At 31.6% G+C, this 13992-nt stretch overlaps 2 protein-coding genes across 7 annotated transcripts in view; both read right to left on the bottom strand.

The window, feature by feature from the left end:
- Positions 1 to 505: 505 nt before the first annotated feature.
- LOC113562476 lies at positions 506 to 2787 on the bottom strand. Its single transcript, XM_026972058.1, has 5 exons — positions 2078 to 2787; positions 1844 to 1955; positions 1386 to 1540; positions 1111 to 1312; positions 506 to 924 (listed from the first exon to the last, which is right to left on the bottom strand). The coding sequence occupies exons 1-5, from the start codon at positions 2245 to 2247 to the stop codon at positions 838 to 840; spliced, it is 726 nt and encodes a 241-aa protein (XP_026827859.1). The 5' UTR covers positions 2248 to 2787; the 3' UTR covers positions 506 to 837.
- Positions 2788 to 7187: 4400 nt separating this feature from the next.
- Positions 7188 to 13992, bottom strand: part of LOC105285831 (cardioacceleratory peptide receptor) — a 65628-nt gene continuing 58823 nt past the window's right edge. For 5 of the 6 annotated variants that reach the window (XM_011350337.2, XM_011350339.2, XM_011350340.2 and 2 more), the window contains 4 exons: positions 13702 to 13796; positions 13171 to 13426; positions 8499 to 8679; positions 7188 to 8052 (listed from right to left, as the gene is read on the bottom strand). In XM_011350337.2, coding sequence (XP_011348639.1) covers positions 7854 to 8052; positions 8499 to 8679; positions 13171 to 13426; positions 13702 to 13796 — 731 coding nt within the window. In that variant the 3' untranslated portion in view covers positions 7188 to 7853. The remainder of the gene's footprint in view (positions 8053 to 8498; positions 8680 to 13170; positions 13427 to 13701; positions 13797 to 13992) is intronic. The other variant, XM_011350342.3, reaches the window with a different exon arrangement.

Raw genomic sequence — 13992 nt, 5'->3', positions numbered from 1 at the left:
AATTTCATATCATCATTATTATGCAAATTGCATACGGATAACATAAACTTTTTTGCAACGATATTGAGTTGTTGAAATGACTAGAGTTGTCGAAATTTGTAGAATTCAAGGAAAATCAAATTCTTCTTGATTATGCAAGAGATATTATGTTTAACGATTATTTTGTCGGAACAGTCATTAGTGATAGAGAAATCATTCATATTTTTAACCGAAATGCATAATAATAATAATAATAGCATTCTCTATGTATATTTTACTCTCAAATTTCGCTATAGGGAATTTTTTAATGTGAGGAATGTAGAATCACGTGACACATCGACATGACTCCGCGGCAACTTCACGACAGTGCCGCGATAATTCGGAACGGGATGATCGCAAATGTGCCGCGATCGAATCGTTAAAAATAGTGTATTAGCGCACGCAGTTCGCGTTATTCGATTATCCAACAAGTGTCACAAGTGCGTCCGGCATTCGAGGATGAAGAGCGAGTAAAAGATTGCAGTCACCGGAGAGTTAATCGAAGTAAGTGATCTCTAGTCATTGTTGTAAAGATTCTCAGCGCCCGCCATGTTCGCGAGAACGCCGCATCTTTTGCCACAAAAGGTATGCAATTGTGCATTATTGATTAATCGTAGTTGATAATGTGAATTTATCGAGAATACGCTTTGACCGCTTTGCGATTACGGTAATTTCTGATGCCACAAATTGCAAGCATCGAACGTGCGAGCGTGCGGATCGTTAAAGGATTCTGATGAAAATCGGTGCTTCCTTTTGCAATTTAAAATGGCGTGGCTAGTTATTATTGTCAGCGAAAGGAGAAGGATAATTAAACAAAACTCACTTTTGATATCCATGTAATTTGCTAACTAATTTGCTCAAATACAGGACTTCCTTTTGCGTCGCTCTCAACTCAGATTCCTTCTCCTGAAAATATAAAATTGTTTGATGCAAAATAATCGATCGCTACAAAATTTTAATTCGATTTTTCTCAAGACAAATACGAGATGAGTTTCGCTACTCGGCTTGCACCATTGGGTCGGTCCGCCACAATTTGACGTCGTTCTAGAGAAATTACTTTTCGATGTGTACCGAGCTCGATTTCCGTATTACCGTAAGAGCTTCCGTAACCGCGCAAAGTTCATCCTGACGAGCTTCGCAAAGGTGACGTGCGGTAATCGTCTCTGCGGTCAGCCGTGCTAAATGCTGCTGGCAATTCCTCTCGCGTTCCATCGCTTTATCCCACGCTTCCTCTCGAGCGATTATAGCATCCCTCAACGTTCGCATGTCTCTCTCGAGCACCTCGAGTTCCGATCTAATCGCATTGCGCAAATAATGAAAAAAGAAACGTAGATGATGATGATAAAAACTATATGTATGTATATTACTTTGTAATAGTGACCGTAAGTTCCCCTTGGCAACCTTCTAATTCTTCTTCGCAATTTTTGCAAGCCTCCCAAATTTGTAATTCCCGATCGACCTTGGAAACGATATCCGTCGAAGTGCACTTCTCTTCCAGGCAGACGTTATCGTTTTCCTGAAATTTATGCAGAACATTTCAGGATCATATATATCGTACTTGAAAACATATCAACTTCACTGAAATGCAAATGAAGGTTTCATATCTTATCCTGCTTTTCAGATAATAATTTCAGAGTCTCTGAAATCTTGTAAGAATATTTGTGTACGTCTATAAATCACAGATGTTGCAGAAATGCTTTGTATTCTTTATGATTTCCTCCAAGATAGTCTCCGTATGTTCATATACAACTTGTTATATCTTCTAGCTTTCAATTATATTCTCCAAATATTTTCTCAATGTTCGATAGATTATGATTGTTCTCACCGTTTGCTTAACTAATGCGTCCGCCAACTTGACTCTCTCATTCCTAAACTCATCTTGTAACAACGATGATTCCTCTCGCAACTTCTCGATTTTAATTGCATCCTCTTCGAGCCTGCGTACGATTGCCTTCAGGCAATTTGTTCAAAACAAACATTTATCAAACCGCGAACTTAGTTGCTGCAATTGCACGATATTTATCTAACGAGCGCGTAATGAATCTTCCACGTGCCCTACCGCCTTGCCAAGCTCTTATTTTCCGCGATGAGATCCTGATTTCTGAGGTGCAGTGCCGCGTTGCTGTCTTCAAGCAATTTCACATGAATTTGCATTTTCTCGACAGAGATTGCCAACACCGATCCGTGCTTCTTAGCTTCGTGTGTGTGCGCGTTCACGATTTTCCCCATTTGTACGCTCGTGTCTGGTAGCGGCGGATCGCCCCTACCTATAACGCGAAATCGGAATGCAAGTTAATATTCGTCGTTTCTGCGACTGACATGCTTCGAATCGCATTGTTTGAATGTGCGATTGAAACCAGACTGAGAGATGGTATCTTGAATGCACCGATATGCAGAAATATCATAATTACGTCAAAAATCAAGCAAGTTAGCTCCATTGCAAAAACTTGGAATTTCGGTTAATTTTATGGATATTATTTAAGAATAGCAATAATATTTATATAATAATAAAATAATAAAACTAATTAACATGATCAACTTTTAGTCCTAAAATGATTCTTGCAAATACGCATAGCTTACTTGATTCGTACACACTATGTAAACCTTTTGCATAACATTTTTTACCATTTGTGTATGCTTCATTGTCACTTTTATTCAAATCATATGATTTCCAACTTGAGTAACTTTCGGAGTAGCTTTCTGAAAAATATATGATTTATATACGATTTACTAAATAATATGTATAAAACAGATTAATTATTTATTAAAAAAGATATTGTTATTAAATTTTTTCAATTTAAGGAGAACGTAAAGCATCCATATAATTAATGCATATCGAAATTTTTTCAACATCTTGAAAAATAGTGAGTGTAAATTTTGCTTGTATACTTGAAGTATAAACATTATTCCTGATGTAATTAGATTTTCTCTAAAATGTAAAAGTTTACGCACTATTATCACAGATATTGGGACTAGGATTTTTAAAGATAGATGCATGGTTTGTCGTCGTATAACAGCTATGAGGATATTTGAAGTCCAATCGATCTCGTCGAGACTCCGTTGTTCGATAATGAGTGCATGACATGATTCTGGTCGATAGACAGGCGAATGTGAATAAATCTGAAAACCCAATTTTTCAAAGCCAGGTTTTCGTTGCATTATTTATAATCCCGAAGAAAAATTTCTCTCTTATCTATTTTTTTTTATTTTTATTAATTTTACAAAAAACTTAAAACTTTTTCTTTCCTTTCGCAAGAATGCTTCATTCGCAAACGATTTTCAAAATGGCAAAACGGTGAAAAAGTTGAATTTACGTTGTAATAATTTCGATTAGTAATATTTCTACGTTCTTGACTCTTTACTTAGCTCATTTAATTTGTCCCAATCGAAAGTAAAATAAATTACGTACTTTTATCCTCCTACCGTTGACCAAAATGCTGACACTTCTTCTTGTCCCTCTTCAACGCGGGCAGTAAATAACGACTACTGTGGATCGCTGGTCGTGGAATCGGCAGGTCCCTCACTGATCTAAATGACCAAAAAGCCTTTCCCTCGAATCTTCACATATCCTCGCCAGAAGGGTTGCAGCAAAATGGATACATTATGTAAGCCACGTACGCTGCGTAGTAAACCGTGAAATTTCGTTGAATCTCCAACGTGACCATTGGTTACCGAGCTATTTTGTTAACGTGTATTGCGCCAGCATTCATGACTATTAATAATGTGCAAATTGATGCAAATTTGATATTATAGATTCTACATTATAGAACTAGATATTGAAATGATTATTTTAATATAAATAAATATATTTACTTAGATATGTATATAATAGTTAGTTACAATAATAATATGTAATTAATGGAAACTATAAAATGTTCATAGAAATTCAGAAAACTTATTTAATTCAATTGAATTAAATTCGAATTTCTGTGATGTGCATCATAGCAAAATTTAATATTTATCGTCATTTTAAATAAAAAAAGTATATTAAATTATTTTCTTAAAGAGAGAATTATATTAATAGACAAATTTTATAATTAAAAAATTAAAATTATGTGTAAGAAAAAAAGGAGATTTACAGGAGCATATTTTAGGAATAATGAAAGATTGATACTAAAGATTGCATTAAATAATTTATAGCTTTATTAGTTCTTATCTACAAAGAGTACTTATATTATCGATGTGTATACGAATAATATTACATTACGTGTAATTATAATAATTTATGTCATCTTTTTTTACATACTGTGTGATTAATAATAAGAGAAATACCAATATGTACCAGCTTACACATGTTTGAAAATTATCGTTGTACTTATCATACGTATAATTTGGCAAATTTTGATCCTCTTCTTCGTACTCTCAATCTTTCATTCTCTCTCATTCTCTCATTCTCTCTCTCTCTCTCTTTCTCTTTTCGTTGTATATCTTTGATATACAATAAGCAATCCAAAATTTATTAACGAAAATAAGATAGGCATTAAACTAGATACTAGATACAGATACTAAAATTAATAATAAATAAGATATAGAAAAATTAAGTAGATAATGCTGCATGTACTAGATTAGAATAAAAATCCATGTTTATCATACATATATTAAAATGTTTTATATTACAAATCAGTCTTAGCAAAAATATATATATAACGAAATAAGAAGTTTTCAATTTCCAATTTATCTGAAACGGACAACAGAATATTCTTCCTTTTGATGTCGTAACTAGTTCGTAACGAAATTATTGGACAAGCATAATGGATGGTATATAAAATTACACTCATCGCGTACTCGATTCAGACTCTAGAAACAAGATATCGTTACTCGGTCCCTGGAATTTAATTGAAAACGAGGTGCCCACAGAATTCCACATCCCGCAGCTCGTGAAGTACGCATTCCTCAGTTTCGCGCAAAAGTTTATTGAAATTTTTGAAATTCACCCTGAACAGATATTAAGACACTGATGATCGAACAAGCATATTATACTCGTACACGCGCACATTGTTCACGATGAATCGCATGGCAGAGAACACACACACTGTATTTATTTATCTTAACTTTGTAAAGACATCTACGTTCTCGTATGCAGATGCTTGTGTACTCTTATTCAATATACTTATTTATCCTATTTATCTATGTAACATTTACACGCGTACTACAAATGAGATCTAAAGATGTGATTGATCGAAAAAGTGCGTCGTTGATTTGTCGTGTAAATCACAACGCGGAGCAATAATAGGATATCGCAACAGTTTTGACAGTCACAGTACTCGCACAAATGCGGATGAAATATATTACACGTTAATATAATATGTTACATATACGTATGTGTGTGTTACGGGTATATGTACACGTGATAGTTTCATATTATATACTTAAATGTGTATGTACACGTATACTTTGAGCGTATCATTTTCCACATTGGCTGTTCGATGGCTGCAGTTAGATACCTTTTGCCCTAGTTAATCTTTCAAACATACGAAGAACATTTTACGCAAACTATATATTGCAAACCAATATCCCATATACTATATATAACTACACATATATGTGAAAAGATATATATTACAGTTAAAATACAACATTTAATATTGCGCGTATAACGGAGAATTGTTTAAAAATTATAATGTGCTTTCGATTCCATAAAATACCTTGTTTTTTTTTATTTATGTATGCGGGACGTCTCAGGATGAGAACTCGCTACCTTGATTTTAATAACAGATTTCGGCTATTTTAAAACGGGTCACATATATTGAATCGGGAAAAAGTAGTAAAAATAGTTATTACATACTGGAAAATATAATAAAAATATGTTGGAGATAGCATACGTGGATAAAAGGTATCTTCAACAATCGATCGAGCCTAAAATATTCACTAATAAATTGCGCAAGTCACAGAAAACATATATTATTATCGCATTTCAAATTTTTCTTTTAATACTGATACTATTAATATACACACGCAATTATTTTAGATTGAGTACAGCCTTGGGATTATTTTTCTTGACTTCTGCAGTTTTCTTAAATCTAAGTTTTCTGTTCCTGATTAAAGAGAGCAGATTTGAATAATCAAAATTATCATTTTTAATATTACTTTATATTATCTTGATCAAGAAAATAGATTCTATGTTGACATTATAGAGAAGTTACAGCTAGATCCGGGTAATCTAATATGGGTAATCACAAATACAATTATTACAGTAATGCAATAAATCCACGATAAAAAAATGCTTCAAACGAACAACTCTCTCTCTCTCTCTCTCTCTCTCTCTCTTGTAGGTTTTTAGATAAAATCTATTTAATTAAACATCAAGAATGTTACTCTACATGTAACTATTAACTTGATTTACTTACGTTTATTTATTTACTTTATCTTAGAAATGCATATCTATCACTAAAAAGTAGTGATTTTTTATATATTTATTACTTACAGATTTACGTATGTCTGACAAGAAAGTAGCATAGACAAAATATATTAACATCGTACAAATGACCGTTTAAAATTTTATGTTATTAATAAAATAACGACAAACAGATTATTGTTTCAGAATGTTTAATATGCTATAAATTATTGATGATATTTATAATATTGTGTGAAAGGAAAAGCTTTTGAATGATTAATGGAATACAGAAACCATTCCACAACAGAGAACAAATTTATGATATTGATATTAAAGAAAATTAATGTGCCCTTAGTGAATTAATTTATGTAGTAAGAAAGACCTAGCATTTTATCAGTTCTTTATTATTCTTTATCTGGACGGTGTGGTGAAGAAATTATATAAGAAATTCATTATAGATAATGTTACCAAAGTATTTGCATTGTTTCTGCTTATCTCCCTTTACATTATTTTTATTTTCTATTAAGTTGGATCTTTACATAATAAAATAGAATCGTTTTCTTTTCATTTTCATACAAGATATCGCAGAATAACGTCATTCTTTAAGGAACTCTCTTTAAGTAATATGTATTTAATATTATTTATTAGAAAAATTTTATTAAATTAAATTTGGCAATTTTTTCACATCATTGATTTTCAGATTTGCATATTAGTTTTTTATTTATATTTTTTAACTCTTTATTTTTTCAACTACTTCTAAATTAAAAATTATTAATATATATAATTCAACTATATGTAAATTTGTTTAAAATAAATAAAATTTCTTCTTTAGTTATTCTTTGGTATATTTAAAAGTTTACAACAACGTGACGCTAGTCCTGAGATATCTTTCGTCGTAAAATGAAAATTGCAGTAATCAAATTGCAATATATTGTGCCATTGTAGCTTTATATTATTTTCTGTTAAATATGATCAACAGAGACTAATAACTTTTAATTAAAAATTTAATTAATTTTGTAGTATGATTACAACACGGATGGTTTGAAACATTTTAGTTTTGTCATAAAAATAACTACGACGTAAAGGTACATATTATGTAAAATTTTGTAGCACGGAATCGTCTATTTATAGGGATCACTATACACTCTATAAGTGACTATAAATTCTAAAAAAAATAAGAATTCCTCTGGGTAAAAGTACAAAATTATAGATTTTTTAATAGAAGAGACACCAATTGAAAATTCTATCATGATTATTCAATTGATTTTACCCTAATTTATAATTGCCATGTTCTTAAGTTTGATAGTCACGCGTTGTTGGAAATACATCGATTTCTATAATTAACGAATCGATCATTGTAAAAATGATGAGATTTGTATTTTGCAACGATCGATTCAATTGTTAGCACAAGCAAGTAAACTATCAAAGTTGCGTTACCGGCTTTAAATTCCGACGTACAAAGAAATTGAATGTGGTAGCTCGTTTTCGAAGATCGTAAGCTCTAGACCAGAGACACCATGACACCATGACCACGTTTCCGCGATGTTGAGTGCAACATCGTAAAATGTCCACTTCTGCGGGAGGACTGGGCTGTCAGAGACGTCGTCACGGTTCTCGTGCTACTATTCGTCGTTCCAATACCGAAGCAGTGCGGATTCGTCGGGCACCATCCCGCAATCCAGGAGATCGCCTGCATGTTCCTACCGAGCAATAATTGTTGTTTAACGGAGAAATCCGATAACGATAAATTATTGAGCTCTCGATTTTGTCCTGACAGAATGTATTATTTTCGCGGTTAATTATACGTTTATTTAAAATTTTAGTCCAAGTATTATAGCAATTCATTATTAAATTATCAAGAAGTCATTAAGAATTTTACATCCAAGTTTTAGGTTTTTATGTTTAATAGTATAAAAGTAATACACACGATGTGCACGATATTGCAGTATTATTACTCATTGTTCTATTTTTCATACATGTTTCATATATTTAAGTTACTGTCTGACTAATGTTTAATGTGGTTTTAATCAAATTAAGTTTTGCTTCTTTTTTTATTAAAAATGGCTCAAAAATCCGAATAGAGTAAGTTGATATGACATTAGACAAAATCATAGTGTTACAATTAACGTCTATTTAGTGTACTCACCGTATGGTTTTGCAAAATGGAGTACTAAAGAGACAATAGATGATCGGATTAGCGGCCGAGTTGAGCGGCGTTAAACTTTGTATGAAGGTAGCAACTGCGATATTTGTCTGGGTTTTTGGCACATGCCCATAAACCTGAAGGAGGTCGAAGACTATATATGGACTCCAACAAAGAATAAATACTGAAACATAAAATTGGTTTACGTCGTACATATTGTAAATTATATTTTATGTATAACATGTGATAATCACACAAAATGTGACGAAGTTACAGTTAAATTCAATAATTAAATTATTAACTCTAAATTAGTAAATACAAATAAAGTGTGTAATCAGACTAAATTATATGATAAATTAATTTGGTGGAATGCAATGATAAATAAATAATAAAATGAATGTTATGTCATTTTTAACATTATTTATTCATTTTATTTTCAAGCTTAATCAATATTTATCTATGGATAAAACATAATTGTAATTAACATCACTGATTCTAATTGATTATTTTTGCTTTAATTAAAAGAACACCAAAAAGTTTTTTGAAAATGGAAGCTTCGGATTTATACCAATTCCAGTCTAGATAACTTACATAGCGAAATGCTTTATACTCTTTTAGTTTCTTTTCAGCTGCGATTTATGTGGTGACTTCCGCTTTAAGGATAGCATGTAGTCGCTAATTCTTTTTTCACTTTTTAGGAAAAGCTTATGAAACAAAGAAATCTCGAAAAGATCGAAGAAAAATGAAAACGATGACAACGAAATGCTTTTATAACATAGATCTATACCGTGAAATACATAAAAGTAGTATAGACAAATGTGTCATATATGATATATGTGTATCAATATATTCAGATGAATGATATATAAATGGTAGTTGAGTGAAAAGAACCAACTTCCAAATCAGTCAAGAGTTTATCTTTGTTTTTATACTAAAATAAAGCAAAGCATATACTAATCATTAATCTAAGTTTTAAAAAAATGTGGAATGTGTAGAAAATTGCATTTTTACATATTTCCAATGTATACACATAATATACACAATTATATATATATATATATATATATATATATATATGTGTGTATAATTTTATTTTAATTTTATTAATTTTACAGTTTAAATTTTAGTTAGTTTAAAATATATAAGGAATAGCATTTTAGAATAAATCGGATTTTGTTCTTTCTTATATAAACATATTCTCTCTCTCACAATCAATTTATATTTTTCAAATGTCTTTCTATACTTCAAATATACGTGAAAATTCATCTCGAATCTGTTTTGTCTCGTGGTCGTACAATTTTCTCATCTTGAACTCGTCTTGCTGTTTTCGCGCAGATTTATGAGGCTTATTGGCGAACGGAAGAAGCCAGGCCGTTTTCGCTATGTCTGTCAAGAACATTTTATATACTGTCGCGTCACTAGCAATAGTGGCTTGTACGGTTCCTATTATTTCTTATGTTCTTTTGAAACAACGCAATATTGAGTTCAGTGTGTTTCGTGAAAACGAAGATAGACATGACTGAGAATGGGTATTGCTGTTGATGCACGTCCATGGATTGAACACAAGAATAGGAAAAATAGTTTGAAGGTGAATATTCATGTAGTTTGATTTTATATCTGTTTCTTCAGTGTTATCTTACTTGCAGTCTTGAAATTTTGTATTTGTGAAAACTTCAGTTTTTATTTTATGTTTTAGAAATATAAATCGATGAAATCTTTAAATTGCTTAATCGTTTCAAGCTAATTTATTATTTTGCTATGATGCTTTTTCATTAGAGATGATATAATTTGCTTCCTTTAGATTAATTTTTTATTTTGTATGAATCGTTCGCATATGTTGTGATCAATTAATTCGCAAAAAATCGTTTTTGATTGTTTAAGCCTGGAAAACTATAATGAGATAATCTTGCTATCTTTGAGGGATTTTAAATTCATCAGAGAATTTCTCCTAGAAATTAAACTCAGAAGTTGTAAGGAAGTTGTTAAATTGTTCAGAGTGGGATACAGCCTTTCTTCATTTTTCAATAAATCCACAACTTCCCAAAAAAGAAGTTAAAAACTAACAATTTTATGGCAGCAGCAAGCCCGTAATGGAACAGCTACGAGCAAGGAGAAAGTATTACTCGCCAAATGCGAAAATAGGACGGAACATCTGACACAGGATAATATAACTTTTTCAAATAAAAAACCTTTCTTCAAGCTGTTTTCGCGGCAAATTCATTTTTCTTTTAAAAACATGTCCGCACGCTGTTGTGTTTTCCAATTAGCAGTGACACTGCTAATAATACATTATCCGTAATAATAAATTATCAAATTAATGCAATATAAAGATACCGCTGCTATATTTTCATATTGTCATTTTCATTTACGCAATTAATGGGAAATTTTCGAAGTAGGGAATTTATATTATATTTTATTAAATCGAAAAGTATGAGCGCTATTTCTAGTTCAATGACTGATGATTTCACAAGCAAAAAATTCGGTTAAACGTAAATCAGCGGCACGTCAGTGCTCACTCTCGATGAGTATGCAATGTTCTAATGGCTCGTCAGTACATATAAACGTTCCGAAAGGACGTAATAAATGATTGCATTGTGCGTCTTCTTTGTAATGAACGTATCTATTGTTGTATTTTGGGAACGAATATACTATCAGCCTACGGATATAGTGCATTAGGGAGTTTATTGCTCTAACATACCGATATTCTATCACCGTTTCGAAATGAACAATCTATTGATAAAAAAAGCTTGCCTCAATACACAAATCTTTATTTTTAAGAAAAGTCGTAGATGATAAAGTTAATAAATATAATAAATATAATTTTATATAATAAATATAAAAATATACATATACGTATATAAACTGCAAAAACATATAGGTAATCTTTTCATATAAAACGTCAATTTTTAAGTTACAATTTTTCATTTAATAAATATTATCAATAGAGGAAGAGAAATAGTACTTGCATATTACTAATTTTACTAATTTATTTTACTACTACATTGCTGCGGTTAAATTAAATGCGGTTAAATGCGGTTACAAAGATTTCTCATACAAAATGACGTACGGAAATATATAGGCTCTTTACTTCGAGGCATGGAAAGTAAAACGCATTACCAACGAGCGCAACCGCAATACGCACGATACATTATGCGCATGGTGATATCGAATTGCGAAACAAAATTACGTTGTCATTGTGGCTGCGGCATTCATTACGCGTGAAATTTATGTCGTGTACGTAACTTCCTTGTTTACGTGCTTTCCCGCTTTTAGAGACTTTACGAATATCTCGATTTCGGAAAATAGGAGAATTTGAAGGAAAAGGAGAATTCTTCTCCATCGAATTGTCGGAACGTTCGTCGTCGTCAGCCAAAAAAGAAGAGATTCCGCCGCCACCAATTTTAGGAAGCAAATCTGATTAACTTTGGTGATTTCTCCTGCACTAAGACTATTTTCTCTTTTTGCCTAGGGAAGAAGATGAAGGGACAACCACGTTACTCATATATAAAATGCTTATAAATGTCCTACGATGCGATTGTCAAAATGTCAGGATTTCTCGAGGAATAATAAAAATAAAAAAAGCTTTTAGAGGAATAATGAGTCATTACTATAATGGAGCAATTATTTTAATTAGGAAAAAGATTTTTATATGATATTTTATACATCAGTCCTTTCCTCAATTTTTATTATATTATCACGATAATCAAACTAATCAAATTTAGAATGATCTCATTGTTTCTGTAATAATTAAATACATCTCGTATTTTTTGTCCATAATACAGTAATTATTTTCAGTTTAGTATGTGATGTTCGGATATAGTTTACACATTCCCTTCTGTTTTTACACGTTCCGTATGAGGATATCGAGTAGCGAGCGTACCAGCTTATCTCCTCGTAGCGCGTCTTTACGTCGCACAAATAAAACGGTTTACCGATCCCATATCAAAGACAAGGAGGAGCTAGATAGAAGGTTATTACTTTTTATTGCCGCGAAGTAGACGTACTGTCTTCGAGAACGCCGTGTCGTTTCCGTTATTGTCGCCCACGATGAGGAAAAAGAAACCCACACCTCAAGACGCATATACATATATCGTAGTTTGCTGTGATCTCTAAAAAGTTTTCTTTATAACCATACAAACCAGTGGAGGAATAAAGTAAGACTGAGCTGACGACCATGCACCAGACGCAAAATTTGACGAAGCAGAAAAGAAGCTTACATAAATATTTAGAAAAGGTTTTATTAAGAATTTGAAATTCCTTTAAAACAGCGAGTCTTGCTTGTGCACGTACAACACATAAACTCAAAATAGAATTCAAAATTATTTTTCATACTACAATTTTTATCTGCAGTTTGCAATATAATTGGTTTAACGGAGCAAATACTGCAAAGTACTGATCAAATACTACTAGAATAATAAGAAAATAAATCATGTTTCTACAAATCTATATCTACAAATAAACATGCTAAACAAATAAGATATTCTTAAACTTTATGTAGCAAAAGTGCTTATTTAATTTTTGAAAGTTTGACAATTGATTGTTTTAATTAAGAGTTTAAATTTATCGTATATTTTATTGAATGTAGTATACTGTACGCTTTTCAATCTTCTCTTCTAATTTTTCTCTGAAATATATCGAGTAAATTATTTTAAAAATTTAGCGATTTATGACTTACCAAATACTATGACAAATGTCATTTTAACGGTTTTGATTTTCGCTCTGGGAATAAGACCCCTCGAGGACGCCCTTCGAGTATCTCTGGTAGGTCCTTGACGTAGTGCTGCTCCTTGTGACCATATTGTAACTACAATGACCGTGTAACAGCCCCCTATTATCAGAGTGGGTGCTATAAAGAGACTGAAGCTCACCAGGCTCATGTAAATCTTCCAGTGAATCGGAGAGCCTAGATCGATCCAACACTGAGTTGTACCCTATAAAACGATAGTCTGTGCTTAGAATAACTTATGAACGCCGCACATAAAATTTGCGGGATTTTTGTCGAAAGCTTTTCTCAAAAGTAGAAAAATGATTGCATGTGACATTGTTACTTTATCTAACAATATATTTATTATATCTTTTCTACATAGTTTTGAAAATGTTCAAGCGCATATTCCTTGAACAATGTAAAATCGTTTTTGCTTAGACAAAAACAACACAATTATTATTTTTAAATTTGTATGTTCTTATGAAAAATAAATGTGTATACCTGTATTCGTTTCTCTTCATATAGAAATATCATTGGTACACTAAATAACGCTGATAGACTCCAAGCTGTAATTATCAAAGCTCGAGCTCTCCACCCTGCAATTAAAATTAAATGATCTATCAATTAACGAAATATATTTCAGTTCTATGATTAATAAATATCAATTATCGTAATGATAGATATGATAGATATGATTTCTGTATAATGAATATTAGAATTATGAAATTTGTTTTTATCTCATTTTTCGCATAAACACTTTTTTCTGCGATAAATACGATATTAGATATAACA

Source organism: Ooceraea biroi, chromosome 8 (genome assembly GCF_003672135.1).
Source record: "Ooceraea biroi isolate clonal line C1 chromosome 8, Obir_v5.4, whole genome shotgun sequence".
Taxonomy (NCBI): Eukaryota; Metazoa; Arthropoda; class Insecta; order Hymenoptera; family Formicidae; genus Ooceraea; species Ooceraea biroi.
Note: the sequence above shows the minus strand (reverse complement) of the source record. Positions and strands in the feature narration are given on the sequence as shown.

Bases quoted from the DNA above. Each gene is read 5' to 3' on its own strand.
- LOC113562476 (XM_026972058.1), bottom strand. From the start codon at position 2,247: ATGGGGAAAATCGTGAACGCGCACACACACGAAGCTAAGAAGCACGGA. The intron at 1,956-2,077 runs GTAGGGCACGTG...AATCGTACGCAG, and splicing joins AATAAGAGCTTGGCAAGGCG to GCTCGAAGAGGATGCAATTA. The intron at 1,541-1,843 runs GTGAGAACAATC...GTTCTGCATAAA, and splicing joins ACGCATTAGTTAAGCAAACG to TTTCAGGAAAACGATAACGT.